General features: G+C 38.0%; 3 protein-coding genes across 5 annotated transcripts; 1 reads left to right on the forward strand and 2 right to left on the reverse strand.

Annotated features, from left to right (window-relative positions):
* Positions 1-896: 896 nt before the first annotated feature.
* Positions 897-25,446, reverse strand: LOC140948843 (uncharacterized). The gene is made up of 5 exons (XM_073398115.1): positions 24,892-25,446; positions 5,902-6,567; positions 4,609-4,884; positions 1,992-2,231; positions 897-1,234 (listed from the first exon to the last, which is right to left on the reverse strand). The coding sequence occupies exons 1-5, from the start codon at positions 25,157-25,159 to the stop codon at positions 897-899; spliced, it is 1,788 nt and encodes a 595-aa protein (XP_073254216.1). The 5' UTR covers positions 25,160-25,446.
* Positions 15,437-20,840, reverse strand: LOC140947295 (uncharacterized). 3 transcript variants are annotated; one of them, XM_073396355.1, is made up of 8 exons: positions 20,071-20,840; positions 19,349-19,634; positions 18,553-19,014; positions 17,940-18,054; positions 17,473-17,687; positions 17,143-17,287; positions 16,730-16,839; positions 15,437-16,351 (listed from the first exon to the last, which is right to left on the reverse strand). In XM_073396355.1, the coding sequence occupies exons 2-8, from the start codon at positions 19,613-19,615 to the stop codon at positions 16,052-16,054; spliced, it is 1,614 nt and encodes a 537-aa protein (XP_073252456.1). In that variant the 5' UTR covers positions 19,616-19,634; positions 20,071-20,840; the 3' UTR covers positions 15,437-16,051. The 3 variants fall into 3 exon arrangements, with proteins under 3 accessions (XP_073252456.1, XP_073252455.1, XP_073252454.1); XM_073396354.1 differs by lacking the exon at positions 20,071-20,840 and having other exon boundaries at positions 18,553-19,011; positions 19,349-19,747; XM_073396353.1 differs by lacking the exon at positions 20,071-20,840 and having other exon boundaries at positions 19,349-19,747.
* On the forward strand, positions 20,230-24,475 carry LOC140947959 (uncharacterized). Its single transcript, XM_073397184.1, has 3 exons — positions 20,230-20,529; positions 21,044-21,511; positions 21,761-24,475. Exons 1-3 carry the CDS (start codon positions 20,230-20,232, stop codon positions 23,690-23,692), a joined length of 2,700 nt encoding a protein of 899 aa, XP_073253285.1. The 3' UTR covers positions 23,693-24,475.
* Positions 25,447-26,857: the final 1,411 nt, after the last annotated feature.

Here is a 26,857-nt window from a genome sequence, read left to right on the forward strand (position 1 = left end):
TTACGTGTTTTTTGTGTTTTATACTTTTAAATTTTTTTTTGAATTTTTTCCCCCAAATTTTACTTCTTATCATAGACTGAATAAATATGATCCCCTCAGTGAAAACATTCCCCAATATAAATACTTGGAAGGTAAAATGATAAAATATTTGAAACTTAAAATGATTAGTATAGGTAATAGCATGATTTGTACGTGATATTTGGCATAAATACCACGAGTGATATTTCGAAATTGTTATACGTAATTTCACGAGCCGTTAGGCGAGTGAAATTTGAGACAATTTTGAAATATCACAAGTGGTATTTATGCCAAATATCACGTACAAATCTTGCTATTATTTGTTTATACTACTGCCCTCAAAAGGTTTGTAATTTTCACATGTAGGTATTTCAAATTAAGCTGAAATACCACTGCTCTAAGCCAATCAAATTGCCGAAATTTCTCATGCAGTAGTATAAACAGGTTAAAAGGAAGGGACAATATGTGTAGACACTTAAATTTCAACTCCTTTAATTCTATGACTTGAGATTTAATCGGCGCTTCTGCCGCATCTCGCTCTGACATTTTTGTCATCCTTCGTTTGAAGTGGTCCTCAATGCGACTATAGCTCTACCCAACTACTCGACGTCATGTTTGTTTGCTCCCCGATCAAGATACCTATGTCCTAAGCATATGGTAAAATAGTGAAAACAAAATAAATAAAGATTCAAATAGAAAATAAAATGTTCGAAAAATATGTGTCTACACGTGCCTTATGGGGTGTTTCATCGTTTTTCCTCGTTTAGAACATACAGGGCAGTATGTTATGAATTCGTTTTAGAGACTATTTACTTAATGCTTGAGACTAATGGAATACTAATATCAAAGTGCATGTGACCCATTATTAATTATTATTTCTAGTTTGTTTCGTAAAAAGTTTCTACTTCGTCTGGTGTGAACCTTTCCGATCCTGCCAGGAATGTTCGGGCGAAGGTGCTTCGGTAGCTGTACCTGCTCGGTGGGCCGTAAGTACCGCCAAGGTCGCTGAGAGAAACGCTATTGGATGACGCGTAGTTGGAAATGTAAATGTCATGTCCTACTCCAAATGTAGGGCCATCAGATGAGCCACGGTATATTGAATATCTTCTTGAACTATATTTCCCTGTCTGAGGCAGTTTAACAGGTGCCCATCCTGGTTTGTTCACCAGTGAAAACAAAAATGCTTTGGAGTCGTACTGCGCGCCACCGCTGGAAGCTATCAGAGAGAAATTAACGATGCAACCAAGTGTAATTAGCGCCGTTTGTTCTGATACTCACTTTAGAAATTAAACCACCCGTCAAGTGCATTGACACTGAAGACAAACCTGGAAACAAGTTTCCTAATTTGAAACAAATAAGAGTCTGATATGTGTTATTTATTTTACTTTGTAGTTGTTAATAGGACAAGACTAGTACCAAAACTAGTACTAAAACCAAAATCAAATGCAAAAAACAAACAAACCAACAAGCAAACAAAACTAAATAATTAACGGTCAGAGCAAACCTATCAAGTCTATAAACGGAAATATTTTCGATCATTATTTTAATTGAAAAATTTCGTGTAGATTAATTGAAATTTTTCCTTCCAGAAAATATCTTTACATCATTCATTATCTTTAACTAAACACAACGGACGTTCTACTAATGGTAATTTCAGTTAGACGCCAATTACACCCTTTTTTGCTATGATTGTAGTTTTTGTTTGAAAACTCTTAAACTCTAGTTTTGAAAAAAGGCTTTCTTATCAAACTAGTTGATGGAGCATGTTCGATCGCTTTGTTTCAAAAGTGAAAACTATTGGTACAGAAATGTTCTGTAATTTCAGTCTTACAGACCATTACAATCATTATTTTAGGAATTGGTAGTTTTGACGGAGGTAAATAACTGTAACGATCGGGATCAAATTTTAAGTCTTAAACTAAAGCTAGTAGCCGTTAGTAGTAAAATAATCTCTTTTTGTAATGTTAACTTACCCCATGAAATACTGATGTATCCTCCGAAAATATATTTTCCAACCCTTATTATTGTTACAGTCGGTCCCTTGCCATCACATCGTGAATGAAATGTACTTGCAGCCCAGCCATCCACAGATGCACGCCAACAGCGCTTCCAGAGAGAATAAACGCCTTTAGCCACAGGTGCTAACCAGTTGCTTAACGAGATCAAGTGGTTTCTGTTGTTTCCCACAATAACGGAGGCTTTTAAACCTGTCACTAATAAAATATGTTTTTATACAATTATTTTGTCATATATTTAAATGAAATATATACACAAAATTCAAATGAGACAGGCAATTAATTAAGGGAGCCCATGGAAGCCGATAAGGCTTAGGGACGGACCATTAGAAAACTTATGAAGGGGTGGGGGGGGGGGGGGGATGGCGAAGTACCCAAAAAATATTCGGGCAAGGGAAAATTAAATGAAAAGAAATTCATGTATGCCAATTATCCCTAAAAAATATTCATGCTATGGCCTAAAAAATATTCATACAAGGAATTTAATAACGAAAAAAAATTCCTGCGGCTCGAAAATCCCCCCCCCCCTCCATAACTTTTCTAATGGTCCGTCCCTGTATGAAACGGACTGTATATATGCCTGAAATAAGATACAAACGGCACTGGCATTGGAAAGGCAATTTTACATTTGTCCTGCAGTAGGGCAAACGGAAGGAATTCTTACTTCTAGTGTTATATGAATGTACGTCACAGTTAAATAAAAACATGTCATTGGAACTTTCAGGAAGAAGGCCTCTTTTATTAAGATACACTTTACCTATCTGAAGTTTGATTTCATAACATCTCCAAAGTATAGAATATAATTCGTAAGCTCACAAAAACAGGATTAGTATGTGTATCAAATTAAAAGTACTCCTGGAAATTATTCTAATTACCCGTTTTTTTAAGAGTTATATCAAACGTCGCGAGTTTTCGCTACGACGGCCGTTTTGCGCAACACAGCATTGCAATGTTGAAACAATGTTGCAACCATTTTAAACAATGTCGCAACAATGTTGCAACGCTGTGTTGCGCTTAATATCATTGTTACGGTTAAGGAAGTCTTAATAAGGCAGAAACTTGATTTGTAAATACAGTCGACTCCCGATAACTCGAATCTTCAGGGGAAATCGAAAAAATGGGCACCAACAGTGCACCTTTGTTGGCTGATCTCTTCCTTCATACCTTTGAGTACGACTTTATGGTCAAAACAATGAAACAAGACATTACAAAAGCCATCCAGTTCAGCAACACCTTTCGATATATCGACGACTTATTCAGTATTAACAACGTGAACTTTGGAAATTGCATCAGCGCGATTTACCCTTCGGAATTGGAACTTAAGGACACATCCACATCATCTACTGAAGTGTGTTATCTCGACACAAATATTATCAAGACTGGCGTATCAGCATCTACGATAAGAGAGATGACTTTGCATTCCGAATTGTCAACTTTCCTCATATGGACAGCAACATTCCCGCCAATCCAGCTTACGGTGTTTACATATCTCAACTGGTGAGATATGCTAGAATTTGCATGTCCAAATTTGACTTCATAAATAGACTCCGCGGACTTTCATTACGTCTCAGACAACAAGACTTTGAAACCAATCGACTTCAGAACTCATTCAATATAAATTCGTCAATCGCCATGGTTTTATCGTCGAGAAGTATGGTGCAGCCCTTCGGGAGATGAGATTAGCAATCCAGGCTTAAATTGCACCATCGTATCCTTACATTGCTTATTTATTAGTTGGGTTTTTATTTCAGTTATATCACAGGTGGCCCAAGCGTAATATGGGCCTGTGGTGGCGTAATATGAGAGTTTGTATGGGAAAAATAGAGTTTCAAACTTAGATGAAATAAATGAAGTAAAAGCGATAAAAGTTATCAATAAAGTGTAAATACTGTTACCTGGAGTCGTTGTCTTTGTTTTTACGAAGTTTCAGCGCGATTTGAGTACTTTTACATCATCTGACCTGAGAGTGTAATAATTTTATTATTACACATTCAGGAAATGATCTGAGGGGATTAAAAAACTACATGTACGTCTAGTTAGCGGGAGGTTCGAGTTATCGAGGGTTCGATACCGACTTACCGAGGGTATAAATAAAGTAAATGTATGAAGGAAATCCAGCGGAAATCGATTTTAGTTCGAGTTAGCACGATGTTCGAGTTAGCGAGGGATCAAGTCATCCGGATTCAACTGCAATCCCTATACTGATTTTGAGACTTTAATTAATTGCAACGTTTTGTATAGTGAGATTTTCAAGAAAACTGTTCATCAAGTATAACCCCGATCCTAAGAATATGACGTTAGAACTAGTAAAAACGAAAACCGATCGACGTAAGCCTGAAGCACAAACATGGAAATAATTGTATTTGATTTAAATTATTTTCAAAGTTTCAATCTGGGTCACCCAAATTATATTTTGCGACAACAGTAGACTGGGACGAAACGCCGGATTCATTTCGCCCCTTCCTCGATTGTTCCAGGGCTTACACGATGGCTGAACCTTACATGTAACCAAACTATATCTGAGATGATATATATGTAGGTGTAAATAATGCCACTAATTTATGTACATACAGACCTAAGTGACGTTGCACTGCCACGTTGGTTCTTGAATTTTTTGTTCCCATAATGTTGGTTGCTACACACTCGTACAAACCGCTGTCACTAGGAATCAAGTTCTTAATGGTTAGTGCACCTTGGTTTACTTCAACCCTTCCAGCTGGCAAAGGCATTCCAACTCTACTCCAGGTTACTGTGGGGCGAGGAAAACCTTCTGCTTGACAAGTTACTTGAAAGGTAGTGCTTTGCACTGGTGCAGCGTGTGGTGGTGGGACTTTAGTGAAAACCGGGAGGCCTGAAATAAATAAATAAAAGTCATCACTGGGAGAATTTAAAGGACTGCAAAGAACCTTATATTAAGAAACGGGAACAATTAATTCTTCTCATATCATTTGTCAACTTGTCATCTGTTCCAATCACCATCTTCCATTGATGTTGTATAGCTAACATTTTACGCTTCATATTTGCCGAGGAATTATGTACAACTTAATGCGTGTTGCCCGGGAAGAGGGGAGGGGGGTACTTCCTTATGAGGCGCTAATGGGAACGTGCCGGTGGATGGGGTCACATTTTCACGACTGGATTAACTATAATGGGCTCGCATTTTCAATAGAGTTTACTAGAATGGGGTCGCACATTTTCGGATTTTGGGGGGTAAGACAGTTCTTCATGTTTACGGTTACAAAATGTACCAGAATGTTTGCACTGCAAATGAAAAGTAAAGTGTTCTTTATTCAATCTAAGAAATGGGTCAATTCATAAAAATAGAAAGTGACTAAGTTTGGATCGCGAAAATTACATATTTGCCCAAACGTGACTAAGAAGGGGTATATAATTGGCCACAGAATGGACTATGATGGGGTAGGTGTTCTGAGAGGCCAGATGCACATACCCAGTAAAAATTAACCCAAGTATCCCCCTTCCCTCCCCCCCCCCCCCCGAGCGTATTGCTACTTCTACAGTCAAAATTATAACAAAGGGACCAAATAAGGCGGCAGTTTAATGGAGAGAAAAAAACAAACAGCAAGAAAGTCACGAATGAAGGAACTTTATGCGGTGTCTTATATATGATGCATGCGGAAGCTCGCCTAACGCTGAAGGAAAAGAAAATGAAAAAAAAAAGATGAGGAGGGTGGGGAACGGTTCTTGCGCCCCCGCGTATGAGACGTTTGTTTTCACAGTAAAGAGACAGAGACGATCACCAAAAAGGAAGAGAGATTTATAAAGCACAAGTTAAGACAAATAATAACGCCAAGATTAAAATCAAGCAGCAACAAATATAACAAAGTTCAAAGTTGAATACACCTCTTACCTCTAACAGACAAGTTACCAGTGACCTCAGACGATCCAAGAATGTTCCTGGCATAACACGTGTACTGCCCAGCGTCGCTGTAGTTCAGATTCTTAACAATCAACTCTCCTTCTTTAATCAAATACTTTGCACCTGACACAAGCTTTTTGCCTTTGAATCGCCATTCGACCGCAGGTGGAGGATTTCCTCCTATCGTGCAATAAAAAGTCGTATCTCCTCCTTCATCCCTTGTCTGTCCTGCCGGTGACAACATTACTTGTGGTGCAGATATCGATTTCCCAGGCCTTCCAGGTGGTCCCGGCATGCCTTTTGGCCCAGATTCTCCCTTGACCCCTTTTTCTCCTCTCGGTCCCGCAGGACCCGTCATTCCTCTTTTTCCGGATTTTCCGGGTGGTCCCATGGGACCTTGAGGCCCTCTCTTTCCCTGTTGTCCCCTCCTGCCACGTGGTCCTTTCGCCCCAGTGGGACCAGGGAGTCCGGGGGGGCCTGCAGGACAGACTTTTTCACTTGGCTTACAGTACTTGAGGGGCATAAGTTGCTCAAGCTGTTTTGTGATTTCTTTTCTTAAGTTATGTACTGTGATACTCTTTGAAGTGTCGTTTAAAACTTGCCTTCGGTTTCTTGGTCGGGTGGTTGTTGTAAATACCATTTTTGACAACGGTACGGCTGCAGTAAAAATGTTATAAAACCTATAAGAACTGTTTGATTAGTGAAAAATAAGGTTGTTCGTGATTAGGGGGTTCCGTCGTTACCACACTAGGCCAGTTAATGGACGCCAGCACAGATAGGGTGGTTAATGACCGTTTCTTTCGTTTTTTACCTTTTTTTTTTTTTTTTTTTTTTGTATTTTCGAATCTTCATTTTATATGAGCGCTTCTATTGTTTGAGCTGTTTATATAGGAGAGAGCACCTGAGTTTCTTAGCGGAGTGACTATCGATCCTTTCCCTTCTTCTCCTCTTTGTTCTACAGAATGTCCTCGTGGATTTTAGTGCTTCATTGCTAACTCTCTTAGTGGGCATGCTGTTCTTGTTTGCGTGTTTGGATTTGTTGATCTTTGATTTGAAACTTCATCCTACAGTTTATCCTGTTAGTTCCTTTCAATTGTCAGTATGACGTATTTAATGACCTTTTGTCTTCACCAGTTCAAACTACATTGTAGTTCCTGTCTTGTAATTAGCCCAAAGGGTTTGCTTCTGTTAAAGGAAAACCTAATTTCCTGTCAGACCTTAAGTGCATAGCAGGCTTTTGAAAGGGAAAAAGAGGGAAATTTAATCACCGAGAAAAAAAGAAGCAAAGAGGGTGCAAAGAAACTAATGTTTTAGTAAATCACGATTTCTAAACAAATGGACTCTAGGAAAACCAATATCTTGTACAGTGTGCTCTTCGCAAATATGAGTGGCCCTCTGCCAAAATAAGAACAAACTTAAGCACTCAACAGGGGGGGCCCACGACTCCAATAGCGCCCGGTACTTGTTTCGTGTACCTATGATCCACCGATTTATGACATCACATCCGGTTGCAGAGTTGCTGCTCTGTTTTCGCGCGAAGCACCAAGATGGACGCCCGATGCCATTTGGTTTTCTCGTTATTTTAACCCACAGGCTAACGGAATTATGTATCTTGAATGCCGAGAATCTTGAGAAGGTATATAGCCGGCCTTTCAAGCAAATGTAATGACCAAACAAAGACGTTTTAGTATTATTTTAACGATAAATATCATGCAGCTGCGTGGAATGTCACGGCCAGTCTTGCGATGTTTCAAAACGAATATCGTTAACGTTTTTCGGCTGTTGCGGCCTATGATTTAGAGAAGTCATCAATCAAAATATAATTTCCTGGGCGGAATAGAATGGGGAAAACGCCGATGGCCACAGTTTAAAGTGTTCACCGCTGGAAGGCTGGATCACGCCCCGTAAAGTTGCAGAAACTTCCACTCAACTGCATGGTTTTGAGGAATGTCATGGCGAGTCTTTCGCTGTTTGTAATCGAGCGTCACTCAAGAGTTTGGCTTTCGCGGCTTCTGATTCATCGAAGTCACCAATCAAAATTGCCTATCCTGAGCGAAATACCGTGGAGAAAAAGCTTATGGTCACAGTTTAAAGTGTTAACAGCTGGAAGGCTTGGCACTCGACGTAAAGTTGCTGAAAGCTCTTCTCGACTGTACGGTTTGAGCAATGTAATGGTGAGTCTTTCTCTGTCTAATCGACCGTCACTCAAGACTTTGGCTTTTGCATCTTCTGATTCACCGAAGTCATCAATCAAAATACCCTATCCTGAGCGAAATACCGTGGAGAAAAAGCCTATGGTCACAGTTTAAGGTGTTAACAGCTGGAAGGCTTTGCCACTCGACGTAAAGTTGCTGAAAGCTCTACTCAACTAATTTCGAAATAGTCACATGTTGCGTGCTACTGGAAGGTTAGTGTTGGATTTTTAGCTTTTAATTTGTCTTTGAAGATTTATGTTTAGAACAAGCCTTAAGCCCAAAAGTAGTCCAATTGCCATTATCTGAGAGAAATCAAGAAAGTTTGTGCCCTTCCTTTTTTTCTAAGCTTGCAAGTATAACGCACCTGAAAAGAAACCCTTATGCACTACAAGACATATTGTCAAAATGACTAGTTCGAAATTACTCCTAATCTTAACTGATAACTACAACAATTATTTAAAAATGTATCGCTCCCGAACATGTGTTGATTGGTTCTTGACCTTTACAGTTGAAAAAAATACTACGATTTACAGTTATTATAGTTATGTAATTAAGTAGTAAATCAAAAAAGAATAAAATTAAAGTGAAAAAACAAAACAGCTGTTTTAACTGTTTTAGAGGTTTGAATGTCTGAAAGGATCACTAGAGCTGTAATATGAGACCCAATAAGAGGTCTAGTTACTTTAGAACACGTTAGAAGTTTCCTGCAGCAAAACACATATTTTGGCTTGGTAATTACTTGCATTTCTTGATGTAAATTGCATGCTATGAATTAAGTGTCAGTTAGGGTCATTCATAATGATGTACTGCACCATATTTTATCTGACGATTATCTAAGGTATAAAAAATGAATTTTGTGTATTTTTAAAGACTTCAATATATGCTTACTTTTGAATTTATAAACAATATATATTTAAATCCTACACTGTAAGTCTGGTTGTCAGTGTAGCCTGTGTCGCAGACATAATCTATTGCTGGTTAGTAACATCTGCAAAGCCGTGCCAATATTCTGGGCTGCCAATCACAATGTGTTTCGATATTCCATTCAACCTGATTGGCACACTGATAATGGTATTTTTAAGAGGCCAATCATAGTACATATGCAAGTGCTAGTTCACAGGTGGGCCACGGGGTGCCCAGAAGCAGGATTTCAGTGCTGTCTCACAGGGGGACTTAACCAGAAGTTTAGTTCTGTCTGTGGCACAGGCTAGTCCTCTAGGCATTAATGTTTAAATTATGTATTTTATGTTGCTTAGCTGGGAAGACAAAAATAGATGACAGAAGAGCACAAACAAGAGAATATCAAGAAGGATTAAAAAGTATATCTACCACACAACTCGTAAAGAGAGGTGAAAGTCCATGAGGACAGAAATGTTGTTACAGAGCCATAAAACATTAATGTTAAGTACAACTCACTGTCAAATAAGTTAAAAGGAAGGAAGAATGCTGACATTTCGAGGAATACACTTTTCTGGTTTATGGAAAATCTGCAGCAACAGAAGACACTGAAATCATGTTGAGCTGCTTCAGGATGTCAATTCTGTTTAGATGGAATCCTCTGACAGTGTCTAGGCCAGTGTAGAGTAGTGTGCTTCGAAGCTGGTCCTTGGTAAGACATTTCTTGACTTTACATGCCAACTCTCTTTCAAGGACCTCAAGGCTAAGTGTCTGTTTCCCTGACATTTACTTTCTTGTCAGGGATCAGCAAATTTTAACTAGACGACTGTGTTAACTGTAGTTTTTTTTGTAAGACTTAAAAAACTTCACAGGAAAGACTGAAACTAATGATCTTGCACTAAGCAGCTTTGAAGAAATCAAGGTTTCTGGGGGGGGGGGGGGGGGAGGCTGTGCTGCACATATTTCCCTTGGAGATACGAAGGCAAACACCCTAGATGCAACTATAGGAAACCAAACTAACCTTGAATTTAATAGAGAGTATTCACTCACTTGGCTTATTAGTTTGGGACACCAACATGGTCTCTGTTTCATTGTTTTGGGACACCAATATGGCCACCGTGACGTCATGTGAATGCTCTCTATACTTCAGTCAGTTTCTCATGTTTATTTTCCATCCCTAAGCATTCTGTTCCTCCTGTGGAAAGGAGTTGGTGGTTGTGTTGTGACAACTTCATCCCTTAGTGTTCTTCATCCCTCAATTAATCAGTCAGAGTAAAGGATGGTTAATATGATCCTGATTAGGAGAAGAAAGCTTTCTATTAAAGGCAACATGGTCTAGAAGACCAAATGTAAATCCCTATCTGACCTCATTGACATGGAGAAACAAAAAAGGGATTGGCTGACACCCAGCATAGTGATGTGCTGTATTAAGCTCAACAAGGATACAGGAAAAATCCACAACTGAGAAACTGGTTTTTAAGAACCTGTCAGGCTAAAATTTTCCAGTTAGGCTGTCTTTATAAAAGAGCACTCAAATTTGAAACAGGTTATTAATCATAACCATTACAATTTCCTCAAATTTGATTGGTGCATTAACTGCGTTATTTTTCTTTAATCATTGTGTATAGTTGCCTGTAATCGGACAGTTATGTTAGCCAATCATATTAAATGCACTCAGCTAAATCCACCAATCAAAGAAGTTATCATGATAACCATAGCAACAATCACTTACCCAAACAAACTGGGGATTAATCCAAAATGGATGAATATGCAACATTTAGGCAGTGTCTCCACCAGTGATATTTTCCCTTACTTTGGACATTTGGTATGAACAAACACTCTTTCACCAAAAATGAATGCATCTATTTTCTTGGAAATTGTAACGGTTATAATTATTAATTGGTAACAGGACTCTGTGTCATCCAATTCAATCTGTAATCATACTCATGATTAAACAAATCTGACTCCTGCTTCGCGGTTTTCCAAGTTTGTAACACTTGTATGATTACAGACTGAATTGGACTCCCCTCAGTCCTATTACCATTATTTGTAAAATCTCTTAGAAAAAGCTTCTGCACAGTGTACACCTGGGAAAGTAAGATAAGTCAACATTCAGGGTCCTCTTTTGAGACATAGGTGTCTAATAATATTTATTATTACTCGGACTGCAATGTGATGGCGTACAGGTTTTACATATACTAAGGAAAGAGCTGAATGCCACTAAATACTTTTAGCTCAAAGCTACAAAGTATTTTTTTTTCAGAAAATAAGTACCTATTTGAGACTGAACCTAAATAGCCTAAATCTGTGCTAATTAGTTTTTCTTTAAGAACCTGACTTGTTTAGGCTTACTTGGGAAAATACAGGTTCTTGGTTGCAGGTTTTTACTAGTAATTAAATTTGATGGAAAAAAAAGATTATCAAAAATTAACATAGCCAGATGAGCTTATTTACAACTCCATTTTTCAGACCTGCAATTTATTTAAGGCTGTCTTTTAAAGGAACCACAAGAACAGCATATATTTTTATTTTCAGCTTTAATAAATTCCAGACTATTTTAATGATCTGGGGCCGGTTGCTCGAAGCCTGGTTAGCACTAACCGTTGGTTAAGAGGTATCAAAATGTATAGGTTTCCATGGTATTTAATGCTGGTTAGCACTAACCATGCTTCGAGCAACCCGGGCCTGGTTAGAAAATCCTCGTAACAGATGGAATAGCAAAATGTGAATTAATAAATCCTTTGATCAAACTGTCTTCTGCTTTGATCAAACTGTCTTTCATCTTTCCCTACAGAGGAGCAAAGGTTGTAGCAAATCAGAAAAATAAAACAAAGACAAGAGGCTACACCTGAAACCCCTCTTTACTGTTACTTTAACACCCAGGGAGAAGGTTATGGTACTTCTATTCAGGTATGTGCCATGGAATAGGGAGTGGGTTTTGAGATGATCAGTCTTTATCCTACACTACTTGGCTTGGCTTTCTGATCCTTTGGTAGGGTTCCTTTGTAAAATTATACTAGCTCACCGTCAGTAGATAACCTTCAGGGGTTTCAAAAATATGTTTTAAAGTAGGCAGCCGAATCTGGAGGCTGGGGGCACTGGAATTGCTGGCAACATACAATCAAGTAGCCGATGGAACTCCGGTGGTCACTGGCTTGTTTTGAAACCTGACTGAAACCTCTGGTAAAAACTGAAGATACATTGATGGGATCAAGATATGAACTTGAGCCGAGAGCAACTGAACAATAAAAAAAACACTCTTTTTATGCAAATCAAGCTGTTTGAAGATTGAAATAGGAGTGTAAACGCTTTTTGACACAAAAAAGGTGTTTATAATTATCTACATTTACCCAATATTTTCTAGACCTTCACTTGTTGGGGGATTGTGTGTTAAAACAACTTGAACATTGCATTGAAAGCCTGTTGTCAAGGGTACAACTAAGAAGAGATGGTATATATTTGACTGTATTTTTCAGTAGATACTGGAAAAGAATAAAAAATGCATTGTGAATCTAAGCACTAAGATTTTGAGCCAAATACAGGATCAAAGGACGTTAGTCAATAGGAAATAAATACAGCTTGAATATCTCAGGGCTGGTTTGCACATTTCTAAAATTCATACATGTAATTTATTGAAATATTTTGATGTTTCTTTTTTTTAGAACAGTAATATCATTGATCAATCAAATAAAGTAGGTGAATAAAATTTCAGTATTTCCTTTAACACTAGAAGAAAAACTGTTGTATACATACTAATTATACACAGCTGTATATCATTATTATTATGGTTCAATTTTATCCCTGGATAATTTTAGTTTCCTTTGTGTCATACTCATTATCATACATTTTCATACCCAAAAACACAGGAAAAAATTTAAATTGAAGTATAAACCAAAAAATAAAAATACTGTCCATGTATGGCCAAAAGGAAAAAAATGATCACTGGCTCACTCAAAGCTGCACTGGGTGACTGTTTGTCCTAAGAAGGTTTGAACTCTCTGTTGGATACTCCCTTTTGCCCCACCAGCTACAGGTACATACCCCTCCCCCTCATGCCAGGCATGCCATTCGACATTGTAATAAAAGAAGACCACTGTCAACCTTATTAAAAAGTTACAGAGTAAAAAACATTGTTATTAGGAAACAGAAAAACCATTCTACTGAAGTGAATTATTGAAGTAACCTTCGAATTTTGGTTCCATCACTTACATGTATTGTTTCTAGTAACAAAAAGTGCAAGTCTTAAGATGAAATTTTCATATTACAGAACAAAAAAAAACCTTCCTTTTTCCAGGGAGGCCATTTTCTCCCAGCAACTCCCTACCAGGTAGAAATTTCATTCAAGTTTCATATAAAATACTTTTTGTTTGTTCTGGCCATGAAGACCCCCTCTCCTTACAACTTTTAAGGATCCTAGAATCAAAGAATGCAAATATCCCTTATGCACAACTGTCTTACAATATGGATTTTAAGGTGCGGCAAGGGAAAATTGGCAAAAAATACACTTCCAGTCCTTCACATGTAAATGAACTGTCTATCCCCTACCACACAGAGAGAAAATAACTGGCAATGCAATTTTGCTTTTCTGTGCAAATTAAGTTTGCTGTCATTAAGTTTCACAATCCCCCATAAGCAACAATGCACTCTTGTCATACAGTGTAGGTGTGCTGTTACCACCCCTGAAATCCCCCCAGCAAAAACCTTGCATGCTTCCCTCTAAAACAATAAATTATGATCACAGCAATTGCAGGCATGTGGTATCTTTCTGGTATACTATCGTACTCAAAAAAGGCTACTAGTAATAATAATTGATCAACAAGATTATTGTTTTTGTTATAATATTGTTCTTCTTGGTGTAGGCCCTCTTAATATCTCCACCTCTCCTGGGGCACCACCTCCCAAAGCAAACGGTCTATTCTCTGTCACATTTTTTCTATTTTATGTGTTTCTTACACAATAAAATACAGTTTTAGAGATCCAGTAGAAAGTGCTGTGAGAAAAAGGGTAGTTCTTTCGGATGTTTTACTGCCCTTTTCTAATAGTAACCACCTGTTCTTTAAGAATTCCCCTTTCATCTTGAAATCATTTAAAAAATTATCTAATTCTCTTAACTATTAACAGCTCACGCTCTAACATTGAATAACTCTAATATTGCGCTACTCTACGCTCCTTGTAATTCTCTCACGTGCACTAAAAGAAAAATCAGCAAACCTACTAACCTTATCTATGCGACATCATGCCAGAGGGTCTTCGAACAGCAGAAGACTGAGCCCTTGCAGCAACTTTACGTCGAGTTATAAAGCCTTCCAACTGTTAACACTTTAAATTGTGACTATAAGCTTTTTCGCCACGGAATTTCGCTCAGGATAGGCAATTTTGATTGATGACTTTGATGAATCAGAAGCCGCGAAAGCCAAACTCTTGAGTGACGCTCGATTACAAACAGCAAAAGACTCACAATGACATTCCTCAAAACCATGCAGTTGAGTGGAAGTTTCAGCAACTTTACGGGGCGTGATCCAGCCTTCCAGCGGTGAACACTTTAAACTGTGGCCATTGGCGTTTTCCCCATTCTATTCCGCTCAGGAAATTATATTTTGATTGATGACTTCTCCAGATCAGAGGCCGCAAAAGCCGCAAAACGTTAACGACACTCGTTTTGAAACATCGCCACTACAAAAAGGAATTACCTAAATTAAGGGAAAATAGCACTTAAATTTGCGTCAGATGGGTAAGGAACACCTCCCTTGAAACGAGGTACCCTGGGAGCCCTCACTTCAAGGGCATGTACTCTTGAATTAAAAGACTACTACCCTTAATTTAAGTAAGTACTGTTTTTAAAATGAGGTACCCAACTGCCCTCATTTTAAGGCAAAACTCACTTGAATTAAGAACATATTATGTTACTTTTAAGTAATGACCTGTTTAAATGAGGTTTCAAACAGTCCTCTTTTGAAGGAATTGTACTCCTGAATTAAGAACTTTTTCTACTACTTTTAAGTAATCATCTTTTCTCTATCAAGGCAACCTGGTATCCTCCTTGTAAGGGAACATACTCTTGAATTAAAAACCCTTTTCTACCTTTAAGGAAACACCTTTGTAAAAGACACCTTTCTAATGTCCTTAATTTAAGGAAATGGTCTCAAAATCAACCTTCTTTTCAGGAGCAAACAACTTCTTTCACAGGGGGACACCTGCTTATTTTAAGTAATTTCACAAACAAGCCCTTCCTAAAAATAAAAACAAAATATACAAGACTGATAAAAAAGATAAGGAATAGCTCTAGTTTTGAAAATGTTTAACTCTCCCCAAGAGTACTGAGTTTAAAAATAATCAAATTATAAAAAATTGGACATTGGATTTTAGAGAGATCCAAAGATTAAGCTAGTCAGTAACTTAAAGTAGAACTACAATTAAAAAACACAGTATTATCATCAAACTGAAACATGTTTAATCAGCAGACAATAGAAAAGTACAAACAATATTATTATTCATATACAAGCATGGTCTGAAAACATCACATTGTATATTAAAATGGAACCAACAGTTAACAACATAAACAAAAATGGTTTAGGTGATAAAGAGGCAAGAAGCTGCATCCCAATCAAACATTTTGGAGTGCTGCTACCTTGAATGTTTCCGAGGGTCAATTTAAAACAGCAGAGTAAAAAACCATTAAATGGTCCATGTTTACCTGTGCAAATTCAAAAGTCAAGAACACTTTGATTTCCCTTGCAGAATTAAATTTTTTGATTACCAGATCAAAGATAAACTTGCAAGAACAGTCACCAGCCACAACACATTGTATCAAGTCCCAATTTGACTGGTCCAGTATGCTCTCATGTAACACAACATTCTAGGTTCAAAGTTTTAAATTTGCACATTATTTCCATGATATAAATTTGGAATCTGTTACATTCTTTACTTACTGAGTTAGTCTAAATAAGAACACATACCATAACCTATCAAGTTCATGAAATAACAGGAGCTTCTCCAAGTGACAAAATTGCAAATGTTACAATCTTTATCAGCTCTGACACACATTTTAACTACAGCTTCATTTCTGCCAACCGCGTGGCATACCTTAATGGCCTCTTAGATAGAAAGTCATGCAATATGTGTTCCTGCAAAAACATAAATGCACCCTTTGCAGGTCCAGGATATTCAAGATGGAATATGTAATAAATACCAACTAAAAAAACTACAGCTTTTGCAAAGGAATCAGCAGAAAGTTCCATAAAACTCTCTTTATTGCTTTGCATGAGGAGGACCTGTTTTCCTGGATTCACCATCAAAAAAGGTGAAGATGATGGTGCTTTTGCTCTTGCAGCTTCAAAGGAGGCATCATCCTGTAAAAGAACAGATCAAAAACAAATTAATTTTTCTAAGGTTTGTGCAAGTCACTGGTAGTTTATGGCTTCACAGTGTCCCTTTCATAAAAGTTCCTTACTTCAGTGCCAGACTTCTATCTCCTCTCAGAATAACACAAATTGGTATTGCAGTCTCAATAGAAAATAAAGTGAACTGAGGTCCTAGAAGACTTGTTTGAATTATTAGACACGAAATAAAACTGCCAGTAACAAATCAAACTTTATCCCACCTTTTACTGCAGAAAAATAAAGGGCATAAATACATATTTGCCAAAGCCCCATGGCGAAACAGTTATGTTAGCCACACTATAAAGTAACATTATAGCAACAGCTAACTCAAGCAGTTGAGGAACATACCTTGGCAACGAATATGAAATGGTTTTCTGCATCATGTACTGTAGCCCCATTGATTAACTTGAAAATTGTGGGAAGAGATCTCAAAGCCATGATTTGCTTTGTATCAGGATCTACAATAATCAGGTGAGAAGGTCAGCTGATTGTTACTGTCCAGCACAGTCTGTAAATTTTTCAATTTTTAGAAGCTTAATGACCGCAGGTTTCTGTAACATTAATATGATACATGTGTATTTTACAAAAATCGACCTTCTGTGTAGTAACTTTCATCCTATGGTTGTCATCCTTGCATTCTATTTCACTGGATGTTTCCTTGAGAAGGGTAAAACCAGCAGCTCACCATGTGAAATATAATCTTGCAATAAAACCTTGTCTTAATGCAAAAATGAAATTTCAAGTTGCATATTTCAGGTTACCTTCATCAACAGATGTCAGGATCTTTCTTTTCTGGGCCATGTTGATAAGTGGATCCACAAGCTTTTCCCAACTGGACATCATCTCTTCCATGGACATGGAGATCCCACATGTTTGTTGAAGACAATTCAGCAGTTCAGCCTCAAACTGAAAAAGGAAATATCTTGTGAATATTACACCACATAGACATGTCAGGAATGTTTAGCTATTTAATAACAGTTAGTAATTTTACAATACTTTTTTACTTTTGGAAAATAATGTTTTCACTTAGTGCAAATGGATTTGACTTTCCTCATTGCCATTATACTGCATACAACAATATTATTACTTACCTCCACCTCATGACTTAAACACCTGTACTCTTGTAAAGACTTTGTGATTCTATTTCTGGCGTCAACTTTAAGCATGGCCTTTCTCCGTGCTGTAAAGGTTGCCCTCAGAAGTTCTTGGACAGTTTTAGTGCTCCACTTGCTCTTTGTTAGCTCTGATTTTAGTTTCTTAATATTACGCTCTGTGGAGATGGTATCATCAACCTCAATTGTAGGTCCTGTGTATGCAAGAGAATTGGAACAAGATACATGTAATTGTCTTTATTTATAATTTTTCCCAGCAAAAAGTGATGCTTCAGTGGAGTACACTTCTGTAACTTACTAGATCATGTTAATATATGTAGCAATAAGGGATAGATAAATTATGGTGCTATGACCATATACATGTAAAACTAATCTACAAGCTATGTTTTTACTGTAGGTGACCTATTGCCTATGCATTTGATAAAACATCATGCAAACTTATTTACCACTTCCTTGAGACCCCTCCCCTGACATGCTGCAATCTGGATGCTCTTCTGCTTTATCAGACTGACCACTTTGCATATTTTCAAATTTTCTTTGAAACTGCCTTTTCAGCATTGCCTGACAAAAGACAAGACATACATTATTAGCTTTAGAATCGGTCACACCATTTTTTTTGTTTTAGTTTTTCTGTAAGATTCCAAGGCTAGCTCCATAAAACCTAATTCCAGATGTTCAACCCATTCAAACCAGTGTTTGGTCTCACCAGCTTATTGTGGTACTGAACCCCAGACAGCTTGGTAACTTATTAAAATGCATTATCATTGACAAAATAATTAAGGGTTCACTTTGTTACCAAGCTATCATACTGTGTGCTTAGGAATACAGCACTTAACAGTTACTGCCTCAAATGACTTACGTTTACACGTACGGGTGCTAAAGGAGAATAGTGACCAGAAAAGTTACCATCTACAGCATGGCACGTGATTAAGTGGCAACACTTGAGCAAAAACACGGACCACTTTGGACATTCTATTGAAAACTGCTCTACACCTCGGGCTTTTAAAAGAAGTACCAAAAAAATACCCTGACTTGCATATTTCCTTATTTAAGCCTTACCCAATTTTTGAAGGGTTTCCCCTTGTTATCCACCTTCACTCCTGCTTGTTTTAAAAACTCACGTGGGTCCCTTTCTCGTAGGCAAGGATATGTCTGTATTAATTTTCTGGCCAAATATTCACACATCAGAGGTGTTGGTTTGTTTACTACAGCGCGCACACAAGTTGCAACTGTTCTAACAACACAGTTTCTAACTTTGTTGTCCACCTCCCCAGACGCTAGAGCTCGGTCAACTTTCCGACCAAAATGTTGTGGCATCTTAAAGGAACTTGGAAATCCATCTGGGATAGGAATTCCTTGATCTAGTTTGCTTTGAGGTGGTTTTAGCTGTTGTGATACCTGAGGTACAGCTTCGTCATCACTTAACTCTGACATATCTGTGTCAACTGAAATGGTTGACTTGGAAGATTCAGCTGAACTTATGCTCGAAGTTCCCGGTGACGTTAGTGTCCTGAAGTGCTGCTGAGGAAAACATAACACAGACAGCCCTACTTTTCATGTTAAACGGTTGTGGTGCTTGTCATAGCAATCATCAATGAATTGTATGAAGCGTGGCATATTGTGTAACCTTACAAACTAAACAGTACATAACTTGCATGAAATTTGTTTTGCCAAAAAAATGGAAAAGGAAAGTATAGTTCACTTCACCTGTTGTGGGATACTTACCCCTCAAGAGATGAAGTGCCATTTTTTCATTGCTAACTTTGGGTTTAAATTGGAGATGCTATAATTTGTTCAAGAGCTATCTGCCCTTCTCAGAGAATACGAAACTTAAAATATCTCAACTATCACTCACCTCTGATACTGGTGTGCTAGGAGGGCCGCTCAAGGAAAATTCCTGGAGAACCTGCACTTTGTCCTTATCGTTTAAATAACTGCCCTCTTCCAAGTCGACATAATCACTGAACTCGTCATCCCACTTCTGGAAAATTACTTTAGATTGCGGCAGCAAAATGCCATCGAATTCAGTAAAAACTCTCTCTCTTAGGTCTTGTAAGTCACCTGTGGGAACTCTTACAATCTTGCGTCTATTTTCGACTTGCACCAGAATTCGAACATCCATGGCACTGCATGCATGGAAACTGTTAAAAAATAACATTAACCTTCCGTTGAAATGTCAATATAATATTTGCAACCACCAAAAAAGGTATAGAATTAGTAATCAGGCAGGCAAAGTCATCATGAAACTCCAAGCTCTTTGGCGCTCTAAAAGATGGCGCGGGCTCAATTATTCCTCCTCGTTCTGCTTATTTCATTTGACTTTTATTAAGCGTGGAGTATTTACTCATTTTTCAAGTTCTCAACAATCTCAAATTCTCTTCTGGTTTGCCAGATAGGAATATAGGATTGTGAGGTTTGTGTACACAGCTCTCCTAAATTAATACGGACGATTTCATCAGGACGAACCAGCCAAACGTGAGTTTTAATTAAGTCTGTCGTTGTTAACAACAAAATAAACGTTCTTTCAAGGTTTAACTAAACAGTAATTAACTTATACCACAGAAAAAGCACACTTACCGCTCAGTTTTAACGTAAATTAACACTGAAGACCGACTACTCGCCCGGCAAGCAAAAAGTATCTTCCTCAGAGACTCTGGCGGGAAAACAGCGAAGATGGCGGGCGCCGTCACATGACCTTATTGTTTCCAGACCTCCTCGGTCGTCTATACTTCTATCATGTCGCGGGTTTGGAAGTGCGGGCTGTGTGCTGGTGCTTTTATCTGCCTTTTTTTGAGTGAACTTCTCACTCATTTTTATTTACAACATGAAAATGAAGAAAAAATTTACATTAAATGCGGAATCCAGGGTTGCCAAAGTAAATACAGGCTTTACAACAGTCTCTACAAGCACGTTCGGTCCAAGCATGCGGCCTTTTTGAGCACAGCAGCAAACGAATTGACAGATGAAACAGGGATCAATTTCGATTTGGTGTTTCAACTAGAAACAGATCCATCAGAACCAATTATCGCGAATGAGGTAAGAGATTTGTGGACTGCGGGTAGTTTCTAATTTGGAATTTGGTCCTCGCGAGTGAGCGCGTATTCTCGCGGCTAACGCGTATGTGCGTTCAGATAGAAACTCGCAATTTGCACATCTCCCCCAATACATCTTGTTTGCCCCCAAAATTATGCGTAAGCATGGCCCATAAGCATTGTCTTCAATTTCTCTTGGGACGATTGAAATACCCAGGGTAAATAAAAAACAATGGTTATGCAAAATTCAGGGGTGGGGGGCAACAAGGTGTATTGTGAAAGTGGAGAATTGAGCCCTATACCTTAGCATGAGAAAATTCCCATACTAGTTGAGGGACATTAGATTTTATCAGTATAATAATAGAGATATATTCTCAGAGAGTGGACATCACATTTTCTATGCAATTTTGAAGACTACTTGCAGCACAGGCAGACCATGCTCTGTTGGTATAGGGCTTTTTTTTTTGCTGTAAGTGACCTCAATAATAACCTACTGCATACATTGATAATTTTTGCAGACAAGCACCTCTTCAAATGAAGTGTATTGTACTGGTTTAGAGGATACATTTCATGATCCTACTGAAGTTACCAATGAGCAAAGTCCACCTGGTTTGAGTAACAGCACTGATGAAGAGAGACAGGGTGGTGATGGCCTTGCATCTGAGGATAGCGACTCAGAAAATGCCTCAGATAACAGTAAGAGGAGGAAATTAGGACCTGCTTTATTCTCAATTCATTTACAAGAAAGGCACATGTTAACTAGGAGTGCAGTCGAATTTGTGGAAGAGACAACAACATCGCTAATACGAGGGAGCCTTTTACATGTGCGGGGAGAGGTTTTAAACATCCTTCAAAGAAGTGGTTTAGACATAGACAATCAAGTGCCCATAATAGAAGAGATATTTGATAGAGAAATGAATCCATTTGAAGGAATCGATTCTTTCTGGCTGAAAGAGCAGTTTATTAAAAAGAATTTCCCCTATGTGGTGAGTATTAATATTATTGTATTTACTTCATGACCTTAGAATGTAGATTTTCATTTGACCTTAATTCAACAATAGTATTTCATTGCAGAGTAAAACTCTCACTGCCATATAAAAACAGTTTAGGTAAAAGTCTCTTAAATTTTGACTTTGTTATATAATATTATTATTGCCCAACTTAGTGGGTAATAATTTTTATTTATATTCTGTATTGCCTGCCATTAAATCCAAGAGTTTGTTCTCATTTTTTAGAATCCTCGTGAGAAAGTCATTGGTGAGAAATGGATATTCAAAGGACATGGCAATAAGAGAAGAATGCTCAAAGTAACCAGAAAATTTTATTACATCCCACTTCTGGAGACCATCCAAGAATTTCTCAGAAACAGTGAATTGCGCAGAGAAATTTTAAAAGTAAAAGTGTTGTATAATGATGATGGAGTTTATTCTTCCTTCTTAGATGGAGCTTTGGCTGAGACACATCCAATTTTTTCCCAAGATCCAAATGCATTGCAAATTATACTTTATTATGATGATATCAGTTTGACAGCCTCTAGGGCTAAAAGAAATAAGCTTGGCATGTTTTATTTTACTTTAGGAAACTTTAATGCCACCTTCAGATCTAGGGTTGATGCGATATCTTTGTTAGCTGTAGCTCAATATGAAGATATTCGTAGTTATGGAGTTGACAGAGTGCTGGCACTTCTGTGTGAAGAACTTAACCAACTCTCTCAACCAACAGGCTTTGCCTTCAGTTTAGATGGATTTTACCTTCCCTTGAGAGGAGCAGTTGTTGCAGTAGCTGCAGACACCCCAGCAAGCAATTACTTGGGTGGATATAAAGAGGGTGTAGGAGGTGCCCTGAGAAAATGTCGACACTGTAATACTGACTACGAAACAATGCAGAGTCACTTTGAGGAAGAGGATTTTCTTCCAAGAACCTTGCAACAACATCATCTTCAATGTCATGTCATAGATCAGTCGGAAAACTTGGGAGATCACCACAGCACAAACTATGGTGTAACTAGAAGGAGTAGCCTTTGCGACTTTCCTTTTTTTAATGTTACACAGCAAATGCCTCAAGACATTATGCACATCATTTTTGAAGGAGCAATACCTTACGTTATTGGACATTTACTTAGATATTACATAAACAATGATAAAGCATTTACCCTTGCACAATTCAACAGTCGTTTGTGTGGCTTTAACTATGGTTACTCACAAATGGCAGACAGACTCCAGCCAATCTCTAAAGACATGCTACAAGCTGATTGGGGTGATGAAAGGGGATTATCAGGATTTGGACAGCAAGCAGCAAAAAACTGGTTATTTCTGCGAGTTTTTCCCTTCATTGTTGGAGACTGGGTTAACATGGAAAGTGAGCAATGGGCAGTGTTGGAGAAACTACTTGCAATATGTAGCATACTTGTTTCACCAGTAATTCATGTTGAAACTGTTGCATACTTAAAGACATTAATCAAAGATTTTCTGTCTGGATTCAAACAAACTTTTGATGGAGTTATTATACCAAAGTTACATTATCTGGTTCATTGTCCCAGACTGATATTAACTTTAGGCCCTCTTGTTAACTACTGGTGCATGCGCTTTGAAAGTAAGCATCAATACTTTAAAAAGAAAAGCAGGAAATGTAGTTATAAAAACATCTGTCTTTCATTGGCAAAAGGCCACCAGAGAAGATTCTCGTCATTCCTAATTTCTACAGAGGAGTGCAGTTTTCTCTTCAAGGACTCTAATGGGAAGACAGAGCATCTAAGTGGAAGGGATTTCGAAAATGCTAAGAGGGTAATATCTAATTTTCTCGAGTGGGAGGATTCTCTTATAACAAATGTGTACACTACATCATGGATCAGTGTCCATGGTACAAAATACATTCCAAATAAGTGCATTCTTTTAATCAGATCTGAAAATGAAACACCCATTTTTGGGATGTTAAGGTTAATTTGGGTAGTTAATTTTCAAACTCTTCTTTTCAGAGTTTCAATGCTTGAAACAGTGGATTTCAATGAACACCTCAATGCATACAGAGTACAAGAACCAGTGTTAGCAGCTGGTTTGGATCTCGTTGTGCAAGACCAGTTATTGTCACATGAGGTTTTGCACATTTACAACTTTGATGGTGATCAATACATATCACCCAAAACTTACTTAAGTGACATTTTGAAATGATACTGGTGAAACTTTACTTCTATCTCTTTTGAATGGGTAATAGTCTGAAACACATTGAAGGACTTGAATTTTAAGTTTTGAATGAAGCGTTAGTGATCTAAAAAATACCCATAACAAGGTAAAATTAACTGAAATAACCATAAACTTTGTCAACTTATCTGTTCTTGTTATTGTTGTTGTCTGTACATGTGGCAGTACAGCTACCAGCATAGAGCTGTTTACGAGTACAGTATTTACTGCATTTACCATGTTTGTTCTTAATATTATGAAGGACATTTAATGAAAAGAGTGATTTGAAACTCTCAACTGTTTGCAATTAAAATTACATGTTGAATAAAGAAAAGGTACACCTTAACTTGGAGGAATGGTATCTAGAAATAAGTGTAATATGCTTTATTTAAGAGTCGAAGTTTTCAACGTGTCCTTAAATTAAGTTTATCCAATAGCAGCTCCCTTGACTTCAGTTTGCTGTTCCGAAATTAAGAATGTGGTTCTTGAATTAAAACAAGTATTTCTTACTTTGAGGACTCATGTTTTGAAGTAAGAAACACCCTCTTAATTCAAGAGTGAAGAGAGGGACATTTACCCTTAAATTAAGGTTGCGTTTTCTGCAGCAACCTTAGATTAGAATTGTTGTCCTTGAATCAAGAATATGAGTCTTAAATCAAGGAAGTGTGTCTTGATTTAAGAAGTGATTTTTCAAAATAAGAAGCATATTCTTAAATCAAGGATATTTTACTACTTGATTAAAGAATTACTCACTAAAAATGAGTAATTCCTTTTTGTAGTGGCAAGACTCGCCATGACATTCCTCGCAGCTGCATGATATTTATCGTTAAAATAATACTAAAACTTCTTTGTTTGGTCATTACATTTGCTTGAAAGGCCGGCTATATACCTTCTTAATATTCTCGGCATTCAAGATACATAATTGCGTTAGCCTGTGGGTAAAAATAACGAGGAAACCAAATAGCATCGGGCGTCCATCTTTGTGCTTCGCGCGAAAACAGAGCAGCAACTCTGCAACCGGATGTGATGTCATAAATCGGTGGATCATAGGTACACGAAATTTCGCTAAGTCGTGCCCCCCCCCCCCCCCCCCCTGGCACTCAAACAATGCAATCATTCAACTTAGCTAGGTATAAGTAACATTTACTTAATACTTAATTGCTTCATGACATAAGGCCTTGGCATTTTACCTGAGGTATGGACGATCTCTCCTGAAAAATGTGTCCGCATCTTCTTGTCTTTTGGCGTAGCTTTTGTAGACGAACGTGTTATCCTATTAAACAAGCAGGGCAGGTTATCAATGCGAGATTGCAGTGCGACCAGTCGCTCGTTTGTTGTTTCATTCTTCGCCCAGAGACACCCGCAAACGAGAACTAACATCACAGAAAGGAAAGATGGCTTAATTGACGGAGCGAAATCAAGCAGACGGTGAGAATTTGGGGAGTTTAAAGATTTCATTTTTGCAGCTTCGATCACAATCGTTTCCTTTTACAGGGCTTCACTTGAAGACGAAAGATTGTGGGAAAGTTGCCAGTAGAACTTGATCCTTTAAAATTTGGCCAAGGAAAACATGAATATTCTTTTACATACATACAATTTGCTGCTGGCTGTTGACCCTCCTCCATCTCACCTCGTCGAGTTACATTAACGTCACGAACACTTAGTGTAAAGTGAATACCGCTATGGTTAAAAATTCATCAAAATGAAAGACCGCCAGTTTCCAACAAAAACAAACTTATGCCACCAAACTTACTCTTTTTGTTGGTGTGGCACTTATTTGGATTTTGCGCGTATTTAAGGCGTTACTAAGACTGAGCATCAGGCACTTCAGGGAGGGGGGGGGGGGGAGGGAGAAGCGAAGGGTAAAATGACCCTCCCCTAACCCTTAAGCAAGGTTTACTTCATAAAAGTCAGTTGTGCAGTGAATAACAGAAAGACCAGTGACCCGTTTCTCGAATTAAATCCCGAAATCAAACAATCAAATCAGAACCTAAAGAATAAAAGCTTGAGTTCAGCCAAAAACCAGCCCATTTTGTTTGTTGTAATTAACTGAAAGGTTTTTTTTTTTTTCACTTTCTTCAGTTTTTATTCTAATCTCCCTTGGGTTTTTATATTCGTCCCGAGATAAATTGAAATCATTGATTATGCAAAATTTCTGGGGGTAAACGAGGTGTATTAAGGGCAATGTGATAATGGTGGAGACCTCAAATCATGTTATCTTCAAAACTGTTGATACCCTTCTAGCAGAGTCGTTTCGATCTTTCCGAGATAAGCGACTTCTCTTGGAGAGATCAAAGCGATTGTGCTAGCAGGGTAAACTGTTGAATCGTCAATTTTTATCGTAGCCAGTCGCGGTTTTGGAGTTTGGGCAAGTGGTAAGCAAAATTCAGGACTGGTAATTGCGTTGTGGATTCGCGTTTAAGCACAAGTTAGTCTGATTTAGTGCGAAAAGGCCTCGAAAGCCTAAAACCGTTATCAAAGGGCTCCTTTGTATCATCTCTATCAAAAACATTTCAGAAATTCGATTACTTCCATGGATATTTTCCTTCGTCCTTTCCCATGACACCCAGCGCGCCTTAACCTTCCTGAAAGTTCTCTTACCCGACAAACACACATAAATAGCAACTGGGTACGAGTCTGAGAACCAATTATAACCAGCCAGTACCATTTACTTCAGTTGTAAATGGAAATAAATACCATTTAGCGTGCATTACGTTTCTTTATCTTCCTTTGCTTACCAAGAGCCATAACGGTTCTTATACTTACTTAAAAAGACAGCGAAAGAAAGAAAGAACGATAAAACCCTTTCTAGCAAAGTTTGCTTATAAGGTCAATCCCCCTTTGGATATAAATCGATAAATGTTAACCATGAAAACAATTGATAGCTTTAATAATGTCATAATAGTTGACGTAAAGATGCCTTGGTTGTCGACCCAGTCCTCACTATTACCACTTCGTGTAACACGTGCTCGGGGTTTCAGCATAGCAGTGGTCTCCAATATTGAAGACAACGTCACGTGTCATTGCAGGTGGCAGGAACAATATTTCGTACACTCTGGCTTCTCAAAAATGTTTAAGTTTTATTACTTGATATAATCTCACATTGTATAACATTAGTTATGCTGCATCCTTAGTTTTCCTGTTCGATGAAAGCGG

Source organism: Porites lutea, chromosome 9 (assembly GCF_958299795.1).
Source record: "Porites lutea chromosome 9, jaPorLute2.1, whole genome shotgun sequence".
In the NCBI taxonomy this organism is placed as follows: Eukaryota; Metazoa; Cnidaria; class Anthozoa; order Scleractinia; family Poritidae; genus Porites; species Porites lutea.